This window comes from Mytilus trossulus, unplaced genomic scaffold (assembly GCF_036588685.1).
Source record: "Mytilus trossulus isolate FHL-02 unplaced genomic scaffold, PNRI_Mtr1.1.1.hap1 h1tg000244l__unscaffolded, whole genome shotgun sequence".
Taxonomy (NCBI): Eukaryota; Metazoa; Mollusca; class Bivalvia; order Mytilida; family Mytilidae; genus Mytilus; species Mytilus trossulus.
In genome coordinates, this window is record NW_026963317.1 from 1,102,024 (window position 1) to 1,115,871 (window position 13,848).

At 32.0% G+C, this 13,848-nt stretch overlaps 1 protein-coding gene across 1 annotated transcript in view; it reads right to left on the bottom strand.

Moving 5' to 3' along the window:
- Positions 1-13,816, bottom strand: part of LOC134701428 (uncharacterized) — a 57,427-nt gene extending 43,611 nt beyond the window's left edge. Inside the window, exons 1-5 of the mRNA XM_063562578.1 lie at positions 13,702-13,816; positions 12,041-12,078; positions 11,311-11,351; positions 5,019-5,114; positions 4,122-4,246 (exon numbers count right to left, since the gene is read on the bottom strand). Coding sequence (XP_063418648.1) covers positions 4,122-4,246; positions 5,019-5,114; positions 11,311-11,351; positions 12,041-12,078; positions 13,702-13,764 — 363 coding nt within the window. The 5' untranslated portion in view covers positions 13,765-13,816. The remainder of the gene's footprint in view (positions 1-4,121; positions 4,247-5,018; positions 5,115-11,310; positions 11,352-12,040; positions 12,079-13,701) is intronic.
- Positions 13,817-13,848: the final 32 nt, after the last annotated feature.

The following is a 13,848-nucleotide window of genomic DNA, read 5'->3' on the forward strand; positions in this document are numbered from 1 at the left end:
TCCTAGTCAATTAAGATTGGAGACAAGTGCACCTGCAGGATAAGGGTTCCAAACTTACAACCTTAGAGTTGACTGGCAAGTGATTACAGTAGGAGAACAACTTAGACCACTTGGCCACAGAGGCAAATTTAATATAAATTAAGAAAATGTGGTTTTTTTACCACTGAGACAATTATCTAATAAAGTCTAAATAAAGCAGACTAAAGCAATTATGGGTCACAGAATAGCTTCAAAATGAGCTAAACCATGAAAAATATCAATCTGATTTATGATAAAACAATTAACAAGGCAGTAGCAACCAACCACTGAACTACAAGATCCTGACCTAAGACCATCACACTGAGAATGTAGGGAGTATGTGAGCACTCAACCTCACCTGAAACTAGGAAGTGGTGCAATAGTAATACATAAGAACAAACTACTTAGATTGGCATTATGAACAAAACAGAAAATTACCATAAAGACAAAAAACACAAAGATCTGACATAAGATTACCCACAGTTACTGAAAGCTAGTGCAAAGCAAAAAACAAATACTAAATTAATCATATATTCACCAAGACTAAAGTAACAATAAGTACACATCCAACAGATTTAGTGTAATTTGGGTTCGTAATAACCATGAAAAATTAAATGAATTAATATCAATACCTTTTCCCTCTGAAAAATTAACCTTACAACAAAGCATAATCAAATTCACTCAAGTGTGAAATATAGGTCATACAATTCTAATAAATAGTGTTGTACTGTACAGGAAGACTTTATTGGCGGATAATAACCAATATAATACCAGAGAACATACATTAAAGGAAACATGTCTGCTTCATTATAACATTATAGTGCATTTTATGGATTTTCAAAACAACCCTCCCCCCCTGGTGAGCCAATGTTTGAAGCAATACACAGGTGGATTTTACTAACTACACTTAAATTAGAAAACAACAAGAATGTGTCTATAGTACTTAATTGCCCAACTCTTTCAATCATTTTCAATGTCCAGTTGACCATGAAATTGGGGTCAAAACTCACAGGCACTTGTTTCTATCAATTGGAAGACCCACCATCAACGTATATTATTTGGCATTAAAATTATTAATATCATATCATAGACAACATGTGTACTAAGTTTCAAGATGGTTGGTCTGCAACTTCATCAAAAACTTAAACCAAAAACTTAAACTTGAAGTGGAAAAGACAGATGAAAAGACAACTGATCGTACTAATGAACTAATGAATGAATAGATGCACTGTCCAAAAAACAAGTTGGGCATAAAAACCGGATTACAGTAATTGCATTTGTAGTGTGATTGTCTTGATGTGTTTGATTGAAACATGAGATGGGTGATGGAAAAATATGATATCGGTAAAACGAAACAAAGTTGATAATAATCATAAATCTAAAGCTCAATAAAATGATAAAATGGACATTGTAATGGGAGAGAGGAGTCAGAAAAATATGATATTGGTAAAAAAAAAAGAAAAGTAAAAGATAATCTAAGCTCCATAAAATGGACATTGTAACGGGAGAGAGGTGATGGAAAATAAATCTAACAATGACAAATATGATATCTGTAAAAAGAAACCAAGTTAATCTAAAACTCCATGAAATGATTAAATACTTATAGTTTTTTTATAACGAGGATAATCCTGTTTGTAAAATTACACCAGAGAAATACAATACAATCATATATTATATGTCTCTGATTGTAACACCAAACTATAGTGTTAATTGGAAATACTCAATTTGATATCGGCCATTTTTTAATTGAAATTCTGTTTCATCTATATTAACACATCTGTATACATAGTAAATTACCTACATCCTTACAAAGTAAATGACCTACAAAGAATTACGTAGTTACATAAATTAATGTGCAATTTAGGTCACTAAACATCATATTAGATTAATTAAAGACAGCCTTTATTCTATACTATAAGCTGTTTAAGAAATATATCATGGCAGCCATAAATTTGTTTTCTTTTAACCATGGGGTGGGCATTAATATTCGATAATTTTACCCTCAAGATTTCTTGATCAACAAAAATTGGTATCCTTGAAATTGTAAGTTTTTAGACTCAAAGCTTAAAAAAACCATTTGCATCTTCTTAAGAATGCTTCAAAGTATTTGTGTACAGGCTGTAAATACTAGTTTTAAGAATCTTTAAGTTTAGCTCAGCATTTTGTACACCCCTGGGTCATTTTTTATTGTATAGGTCTTTAACTGTTTCCGTTCATACATCCTTGGCTTTAAATATTTGTCTTTGAGCATTCCTGATAAAGGTAAAAAGCCTTGGATACATTAAGTTTTATACAATCATTTTCAGTTGCAGATCAAGAGGGGGGGTCCGGAGGTTGGAATCCCCCCTCTTTTTTGGCCGATAAATGCATTTGAATCGGGACATATAGTTGGAACCCCCCCTTTATCCTGGATTGGGAACCCCCCTTTTTATAATGGCTGAATCTGCCCCTGATTTTGCTCTCCTTTCTTAAAATACAAAGTGACATGCATAAGGTATAAGGATTCCACAACAATTGTCCCTAAAATGTTCACAAAATCTTTCAGTCAAATAAAACAAGCATACAAATCTAAAGCAAAGAATTAAGGAAGTTTATAAACATCACAAATGAGATTCAGCAACGATGTTTTATTTTGATGAGGTTCTTTCTTGGATTGTCAATTCAATGGAACAAAAGTGGCTCCTATTTGGATACCACAAGGAAAGTGAAAAACTTGCTGATCGTGTATCCCTTAAAGAACAGGTGCAGTTAGCTAACAGAGATTTGCTACCCCTATGGCAAGCTCATGATGGAATTAGGGGGTAAGTGACAGGGGAGATAAGAGCAAGTTTGTGGTAGCTTTTGACCCCTTTTGGATTAATTAAAGAAGTGTAAAGGAAGTAAAAATGTGAGGTCAACATCTAAAAACAAGGTTAAAAAAAGGTTAACAAAGGTTAACAATAATGTAATGAAAGCATTATTGCTTCCTTCATGTATGATTTTGTAATTATCACATTCATATTTGTCATTTTGTTAAATATCTATCAATATCACACATAAATAAAATGACTAGATAATTCACAATCAACAGTTTTATTATCAAACGTCTGCTTCAGTAATTAACTATATTCAAGGACAACAACATAGGAAGTACACAAATTATTGTCTGTAAAAAGGGAGGTAATTTTTCAAATATTACATATTATCTACAATTATGGCACACAAATTATCAGTTAGTTTTGGTACTATTAACATTATAATAACTGATGCAATTGACAATAATTGACTGACTCTTAACATCATTATCATCCTTAGTACTTTACACTTTACACGTCTAATGAACACTGTTAGAACTCAATTATAGGGTTTTAATGTGTAAAATTCAGTATCTTTAGGGAGGTAAAATATAAATATATTATGTCTATTTATTTGTTACTGTTAAATATAGAAATATGGCGAGGTGGTGTGATTGCCAATGAGACAACTCATCTACAACAGTTCAGAATATGTGAGATAAGTAAGATAAAGCAATTATAGGTCACCGTACAGTACGACCTTGTATGATCTTGTATACCCGTAACTCTTTTTTTTGGGTGAAAAGTGTGGCTGTTTAGTCTTTTAATTCAAAAAAGTACAAAGAAATTCTCTGACTTGATAGCAAACTCCTGCAATTGGATTTTATAATAAGTTAAAATTATACATTAATCATAATTTTTACATTTATAGAAATGAGTTCTGGTGGATCAGAATGGTTTACACTTTCATTTTTGACATTCTTTTCCTTTCAATAACTGAACATGCCTATGTCATGGGTAACCTATCTCTAGCTAAGGGGTTAATTCAAGGTTACTTTCATACAAATTCAATGAGGTTGAATTGTTCACTTGCAAATGAATAATTCATCAGCGAAGTTTCTAAATAGTTCATATTAACAAAATTTAATTATATCATGCTCTTGTTGATCACAAGTGAAAATTTTACATTTTAGCATATGAGTCAGGAGGTGTGCAATAGATACATACTTGTGACTGGTTGTTTGGCATATAAATTATTCATTTGTATTTATTGACAAAACACATGGGTGCTATATTTTGGTTTGTGAGTCAAGAGGTGTCAATACCTACTTGTGATTGGTTGTTTGGCATGTAAATGACACATTTGTATCCCATGGCAAAGCACATGTGTGCCAGACCTATTCCTGTGTTGCCAGCTGTCCCTTCAACCACTGTACCACCAGGTTTTAACTGTCCTAAAATAATAACAAGAATATGTATAATTATGAAATACAATAGACCATTTTCGAGTCATATCCTTCACTGAAAAAGTTCTATGGTCGGGTTGTTGTCTCTTAGACACATTCCCCATTTCCATTCTCAATTATATCAATTATGCACCCCTTTATGACCTCATTTACCAGAAAGAGGGGATCGCATGTATTCCTGCACTGTTCAAATTCATCAAGCGTCTTCATGATTGTTGTTATGCAGAATAACCTAAAAATAATGTTTGTTCAGTACGTACATAATCACAATTTCATAATGACAGCAGTGCTATTTATCAATTGCAAGAATTTAATTTGCCAAATGTTTTTGAGGGAAATGCAACAAACTTGAAAGTGGTCTTATTATTCACATTTTAACCAAAGTTTATATAATGACACTTCTAACTATTAGATTAAAAGTACTTGGATTCTGCAAGAATTTTATGGATTGTCTGATTTATCATTTTTATGACTGCTCAAAGACAACCAACAAATTTTACATGCATATATCAAACAGTTACAAGTTACTGGAATACCATCATACACTGCTTTGTTCTATTAGAAAAGCATGCTGCATCAGATTCTCTATTATTAATACTAAACACTGTGCCTGCTTGACTAACAATAATTTATCAAATTTTACAGCAGCAAAAATAAGTTTTCTAGACTCTATACTGATGTGTCAAACTAAAAAACATAGCTGACGCAAGCAAGTATTCAAATGCAATAAATCATTGCTTTATTTGTTGAAGATTTTTACCTTTTTCCTGTGCATCTTTAATGAGAAATAATGCTGCTCTATCCTTGACGGATCCTCCACCATTACAAAACTCAGCTTTAGCTAAAATTTCACAACCTTTAAAATACAAAAAACAGTAATATATAAATATAAGAAGATGTGTTATGTGTGCCAATGAGACATCCAAGCCACAATTAGTTAAAAGTTAACCATTATAGATATAGATTTAAAGTATGGCCTTCAACACAAAACCTTTGCTCACATTGAACAGCAAGCTATAAAGGGGGGGAAGAAGAAATTGTCTACATAATTGCATGCAAATTTCTTGCAGAACCAAGTATCAAATATCCATTGAAATACAAGATTTCTATGTTCAAACATTGTTTACTGTGGATTCATTAATATTTGATAGATACTAATTTTCATGGGTACAGGGGAACCATGAATTACATGTTCAACCAATTGGGTACAAATTTTCTAAAGGCATCTATCCAGACTTTACCAAAACCAAGAAATTGAATGTCCACGATAGGAAGTTTTCCCCAATCCATGAAAATTGGTACCCACAAAAAATAAATGAATCCAAAGTATTTTTTTTGGCAATAAGTAAAAACTTTTAACTTTTAGAATACCTATATATGATAACAATAAAGTGTCTCTGCAATTTGATTAAACTTGGTCAACATGTTTCTACTGCCTGTCATCTGATCCTGCATACAGAATTACAAACAGAAATTAAGTACTGAAGTACGAAGCTTGGTACATTGAATTTTAATTATATAATGTGTGTCGGTCAAGGTGAGAGTTTAATATATAATTAGGTATAAAAATGTGTTGGCATAGGTTGAATGTTATATAAATATAGTGTTATGAAAACAATGATCTATTTCGAGAGGAAATTATTTTTTTCTTATTCTATCAATAGAAATTACTAATAATCTATTCATATATCTATTCAATGAAGAATATAGTAACATAATTTGAGAATCGTATGATATATATTATATAAAATGAAGTTTTTAAAGGGAATGTCAGGTAGATCTTTAAAGTACTGTAAATTCAGAAATTATTGTGAGCTTGTTGTTCAGTGCATGTGGGTCAAGGCTCCGTGTTGAAGGCCATAATTTAACCTACAATGGTTTACTTTTAAAATTGTTATTTGGATGGAGAGTTGTCTCATTGGCACTCACACCACATCTTCCTATATAATCTCTTTATTATTGCGATTCTATCATTTAAGACTAAAATGTAATTTTAATTTTTGGTATATCAGACAGAAAAATCCTGTTCATAGGCCGATCCAGGGGGCCTGGGGGCTCGCCCTCCCTTCATTGGAAAAATTTGTTTGATTATATTATAGGGAATCACTGAAGAATGACTGAAGCAGGCCCCCCCCCCCCTTTTTAGGTCACTCAGGAGGCCCCCCTTATGAAAAGCTCTGGATCCACCACTGCTGATTTTTTAAAATTCATATATAGTTTTTCAAAATGTGAGTATAAATTATTGCGATTATAACCCTGTCACATTTTTGGCAATAATAAAAACATCGCAATAATTTCTGAATTTACAGTACTAAAAACTGCATATGACCATACATGTTTCAATCAGGTACAAATATATAAATTCATTTGATTTAATTGGTTGGTGTTTAATGACACTTTCAACGCTATTTAGGAGATAATTCTGTATTTCATTTGAAGCTCCGACAGCATCAATTGGTGATTTGAAGGTCACAAATTAAGTTTACTGGCAATGTCAAAGCTTAAAATACAATAGATTATCTCCTTTCTAATGAAACTGACAGAAAACAATATCAAATCATATATTTAAAATCTGTTATACGTTGTTTGCACTTGCCCTTACATTTTCATAGCATTATTTGTGAATTGATACTATGTGAATAAGTGATGTTGTCTATTTAAAATGAATATTACAAACAATGTTTTATCAGAATGTGCTATTTGATGGCGGTCAGTTTTTATTGGTTATGAAACCACCAACATTTATTAGGTAACAAATATATGAAGAAAATTGCCAACATGTATTTGGTTAAACAACTTCTGCAACAAAGTGCATACCTTTAACTGTCCAAAATACACTTGTGGGCTCATTCTGCATGGTGTCAGTGCATGCCAACAAAAATTATACATGATTAATGTCAGTCTGGCACTGTCTAGTCTCATCAAAATTAGGCCTGTTTATCAGTTTTTTTAATTACTGGACTATGTGCTTTATTTTTCATTTTAGTTTTTAGGTAAGAAATTAAAAATTGGTACTTATTCAAGCATTAGAAGGTAGCCTTCAAGTTTGTTTGTGTTGATGGAAAACGTTTTAACAGTTTCAAAACGAAAACCGAAACGCTTTTATAATAGATTATAAATGTATAATTGTAGACTCAGGTCTTCATGTTCATAACCAAAGATTTTAGGGCTCCATAACTGTTCATCTCAGAGTACATGTGGCCTTATATATTATGTAATTTAACTTTACACATTTGACACTGCATGGGGAAAGACATTTTTTGGAGAGAAAAAACACATAGCTAAGACTTATTATGATCAAATCATGACTTTTTGAGATTTAATTTTAAAAAAAATCGGTTCCCAAGAGCTTGAATCACTCACTTGGTGAAAATATGAGCTGTTTTAATATTTACTTTTACCTTTTATTGCAATCAGTTTTTTGTAATGCTTATTTGTCCATAAATTTTAAATCTTATTTAGTAATGTTTGCTTCATGTGCTTATAGTATCTGAGTTACTGACAAATTGACTTTTTGAACCATGAAAATATAATATAGTTGACTGGTCCATGTAAGGTCAGACATGTAGAACTTGCAAGGATCCAATTGTGCTGTACTAGAAATAAGTTTCAAATTTCAGTTTACACCTGTAACTGTTAATACACATGCAGACTACTAATTATTATAATGTGATAAACATACGATCTGGAGTGAAATTAAAACCACTAAATCTTAATTCACATTGCACAGCATGTGAAACAATTAATGCAAATTCTTTTAACAAATTGTAGCGAGAAAGGATTTTTTTTATTATCAATAAGTCTAATGGGTCAAATTTAGAAGTATCGAAGATATGGTACTGAAGATAAGGACTTATAAAAAAGAAGATGTGGTATGATTGCCAATGAGACATCTATCCACAAAAGACCAAAATGAGACAGACATTAACAACTATTGGGCACCGTACGGTCTTCAACAATGAGCAAAGCCCATACCACATAGTCAGCTATAAAAGGCCCCGATAAGACAATGTAAAACAATTCAAATGATAAAACTAACGGCCTTATTTATGTAAACAAGAGTGCACACGCTTAAAATGTCTCGCCTTCTTTACTAATCGTTGATATTATGTTGATAAACCTAAATATAAAGCTTTATTACAACTGTCACATAAACTCAACATTAACCAAGAAAACTAAACATTGATCAATGAACCATAAAAATGAGGTCAAGGTCAGATGAACCATCCCAGGCAGACATGTACAGCTAACAATTCTTCAATACAACAAATATAGTTGACTTATAGCTTATAAATTAAGAAAAACAGACCAAAACACAAACACTTAGCAATGGACCGTGAAAATGATGTCAAGGTCAAATAAAACCTGCGTAACAGACATATAGATCATAAAATACTTCCATACACCAAATATAGTTGACCTAATGCATAAAGGTATTAGAAAAATAGACCAAAACTCAAAAACTTAACTTTGACTACTGAAACATGAAAATGAGGTCAAGGTCAGATGACACCTGTCAGCTAGACATGTACACCTTACAATTATTCCATACACCAAATATAGTAGACCTTTTACATATATATAGTATAAGAAAAACAGACCAAAACACAAAAACTTAACTATAACCACTGAACCATGAAAATGAGGTCAAGGTCAGATAACACCTGCCAGTTGGACATATACACCTTACAATCCTTCCTTACACCGAATATACTAGACCTATTGCTTATAGTATCTGAGATATGGACTTGACCACCAAAACTTAACCTTGTTCACTGATCCATGAAATGAGGTTGAGGTCAAGTGAAAACTGTCTGAAGGGCATGATAACCTTGCAAGGTATGCACATACAAAATATACTTTTCCAAATACTTATAATAAGAGAGAATTTAACATTACAAAAAATCCTAACTTTTTTTTCAAGTAGTCACTAAACCATGAAAATGAGGTCAAGGACATGTGAATGACGGATATTTTGTAACATGATGCATCTATATACAAAGTATGAAGCATCCAGGTCTTCTACCTTCTAAAATATAAAGGTTTTAAGAAGTTGGCTAACAACGCCGCCGCTGTAGCCGCCGCCGGATCACTTTCCCTATGTTGAGCTTTCTGCAACAAAATTTGCAGGCTCGACAAAAATGAACGAAAAACAAATATGTAACACATAAACAAACGACAACCACTGAATTTACAGGCTCCTGACTTGGGGCTTGTCAGACCATGTAAATTTTATCTCGATCACTGGTCCATGTTAGGTCAGACGTGTAGACCTTGAAAGGATCCAATTGTGCTATGTACTATGTAATTAGTTTTAAATTTCATTTAACACATATTAAAACACATGTAGTACTAATCATTCTAATGTGATGAACATATGATCAGGAGTGAAATTAAAACCACTAAATCTTAAATCACATTGCAAAGCATGTGAAACAAATAATGCAAATCCTCATAACATGTAGCGATTACATGATTGTTTTTATCAAAAAAAAAGAAGATAATTATTAAAAAGTCTGAACCAAGGCTCCATGTTGAAGGCTGTACTGTAACCTATCATGGTTTACTTTTTAAATTGTTATTTGGATGGAGAGTTGTCTCATTGGCACTCACACCACATCTTCCTATATCTTGTATATCTATTAAGGTTTTAATTTCAGAATACTTTTGCTATCCTTGAGTGTAATGGTTGAAAAGGAAACTCATATCTATTTTCCGCTACAAAATGTATTCAGAGGAAAATTCCATTCAAAATATTCAACTGATTGATTTTTTGTAGTTAAACACCAGTGACAAATATTTCATGTATATTCAGGTCTAATTGATTCTAATGTATTTATTGAAAATGTTACTGCCACTAGAAAAGGGTAATATGTTTGGAAATGATTTTTATTTTTTCTGTCTATGAAGAAATAACATCAACAATGTGGTGCACACTGAATAATCCGTTTTAAGGGTTATTTTAAAGTGTGCATCACATTTGTAATGTTATTTTGAATGGAAAAAAACATATTAGAGTCATTCCTTATAATCTAATACTAAATTCCATTTTAAACTTGATCAAATCATGAAAAAATGTTGATGAAGTCATGGTCACATGACAAAATTGTGTCTATGATTATAGTATGAGCTGATAGACAAAATACTGTCACCCAGTTATAGAAGACGCATTAAAACCAAAATTAAACAAATATAGCTTGACACCTCTTCCTCACATAAGTTGTATTATTTTTTATCAAGTTTAAAATTAAAAAGATGTGGTACGATTGCCAATGAGACAGTTATCAACGAGAAACAAAAGGAGCATCTGGATGGAAACAACTGTTTGGCACTGTCAGGCCTTCAATAATGGGCAAAATCCATACTATATAGAAAGATTTAATAAACCCTGGCATGATAAAATGTGAAACACCTCAAAAGAGAATACAGCCTGATTTATGCCATCTTCACTAGCCAAGGATTATGATTCACTCCCGCTCAATCTGCCAACGGTGAAGAGAGTGGGAGTGGATCCTAACCCTTGGCTAGCCAAGATGGATTTATGCTAAAAAAAAAAACAAATAAGGCAGACAATAAGTAAAGCCAAACACTGAATTACAGGCTCCAAACTAGGAAGAGGCACATACAGAATGTAGCAGTTAAAACACTTTCAACAGTACTCAACCCTTCCATTTAGCACAGACAGAGGTATAACAAAACTACATAAGAACGAACTATAAAACAGTTGGAAAAAGCATGAAATCAGATCAGCACTCTTGTTGAAATCATTAAAACGTGTAATTAGTTAAGTTCTATCAAAAAATATATTTCATAGGTAGAAAAAGTAATATTTTAATAGTTTTAAAACAATTGAACACTCTCCCTATCTGTTTTTCATATACAAGTAACATGAACCTAGAACCAGTCTGCTATCATTGCCCAAACCTTATCCAGACAGATATTCCATCCCATCCTCAAAATGAACCCTATGCACTCTTAAATATTGGTTCTCTATTAAAAGAAATGTCAGATTCAATACGAATCATGGATAAAGAGAGTTAATATATATTTACCTGTTTCTTGGCTAACTTTGTTGAGTCTAACTAATGGAGTCCTGCAATAAGAGAAGGTTTTAGATATACAAAGATAATTTTAAATTTTACAGTATTTTGTTAAGACCCATGAGAAATCTTATGAAATATTTAGTTAAATATGGATTTTTATTTATGTAACTTGTATTTAAAATAGCCTAGAAGCAGATATTCAATTAGTCAAACAACATAAACGGCCAAATTTTCAAACTTATTCTATGTATTTTTCTAATTCAGAGAGAGATTCTGAGCAAGTATTTTAGTGTTGCCCAGTTAAGTTTATGGAATTTGGAAGTACATAATGTACGAATACTCTTTCCCCTCTAAATTGACATATTACAATAAAATGTAAATCTAAGAATAAAAATATTCAACTTGATCATTGACTGTGGCAGATCCAGAAATTTTCATAAGAGGGGGCCCGCCCTTGTCATGCCTAAGTGATTCCATATACAATCAATCAAATAAAACGGGGGGCCTGAACCCTCTGAAAAACCCTCTAAATTCGCCACTGATTGAACATGTTTTTATAGAAAGCGTTCCTGCACCACAGATAGAACACTCAACGTTATACCATGATTCAAACGGGGGTAAATTTTTGAGAGCACTATCTTGAAATATTATAGTACACACAGACAGTAATCTTATGAATTTAGGGAAAACAATAAAAGAAAAGAAATGGTATAACTTTATCAATTAATAATTTACATACCTTCCTACCATACCAACAAATCCATTTCTAATTGCCTCCTAAAAAAAAGATATTTAAACATAAATTTATAAATTAAACAAATTATCTGTAATACAGTTTCCAATCAATATGCAAAATAAAACATTTAACAAATATTTTGATAAATCTGTCTACATTGCAAGTTAGAATATAATAAAACAACAGTATAAAGAGAGATAACTCTGGTACCTATTTGGAAATTAAGTATTACTTTTTAATTGAGGTCTGGAGCTTGCATATCAGTAACAGCTGGTATTCCTTTGCTAATTTACATTGATCATTGTCATTTTGTTTAGTTTCTTCTGTTACCTAATACCTATTCTAACATTGTTCTTGAACTTCTTTTCAAATGAGTTTTATCATTTACTCAGCCCATCGCAGTGTGTTAGTTTTATACTCCACATTGGCTAGAGTTATAGGAGAGGGTTGAGCTCTCACAACACATGTTTAACAAGCCACATTGTTGTGTCCAATTCAGAAACCTCTAGGCTTTGTTAGTCTTTTGTGTTTTTTTTCAAATTTTGCTTCATTTGTAAGTTGTTGAATTTAGTGTGGTGTCCATTTTTCTGAGCTAGTTTATATTTACATAGTTGCATGCATATGTTTAATGTCAGCTGATACTGCTTCAACATGTTCTCATGTTTGGTTTGTTGTCTTTTTGAGACATTCCCCGTTTCAATTCTCTAAATTCTACTTTGTAGCAATAACATAATGAGTTATTAAAACAGCTAATTAAAATTAAAATCCCTAGAGATCAACCAATCATTAACCTGATCAGGCTACTTGCAGAGAAATATTTAGCATTTCTAACATTTTTCCCTCAAAAGGTTAACAAGTTTGCTTGCTTTCTTTGAATTCTCATTTTCTTTAAATTATCAAGATTAATTTGGAAATTATAATGTATCTAATTCAGAAGTTATACTAAATTATGGGAATTCTGAACATAACTGATAGCTAGGTCCAGAATCATTTATAAATTTTAGAAAGAAGACACCAAAACTGTGCAACACATTTTAATCAATTCGTGTATGACTATACTATGTTGGGGGATGTTTCCTTTAGACATGTGTAAATAGTCATTGCAATAATACAACAGATTTCATTAATTGAAAGAAGAAGAAATATTTGTCTGTATTCTCATCCTTTGATCTATTTATATTGTACATTTCCTTGTTTTATGTATGTTCAGATCAAGTGTTTTGATAAGATATATGAATTCGTACTATTCAGGCTTTATAAATGGATATTGTGACATCACAATGCATTGTTAAAAGCATGAAAACCCATGAGACGAGTAGTCGATGATAAATTAATTTAGTACAAGAACCTTTTTTCTTAAAATTGGTGCATGCACTCAGAGACATATATACACATGTGTATATATGTCTCTGATGCACTGAACTCTTCTTTTTGCATATTGACTTTCAGATCTTTTCATTACATTATGCTTTATGTGGTCATTCTATTTGATTTTAAATAAGGCTGTTTATTTATTCTTAATTTACTTGACTTGTGTATCCAAAAAATGGGTCAAAATGAGAACCAACTGATTTAGTGATTAGCATTTGTCTTTTTATGTCAAACCTGGGAACAGTATATTCCTGGTCAAACATAATTTTGACTTAATTTGTCCAAACACTTACACTGGACAATTGTGAACTGTTCAGGCTTTTCAGAAGAAAGGCTGCAGATCTTTTGGACAGCATGATGAATGAAGTGTTGCATGTCAAAAACTAGGACGAAGAAAGTGAAAGTAGACTGGTTTCCGATTGCAAAGGGCCCAGTGTCAA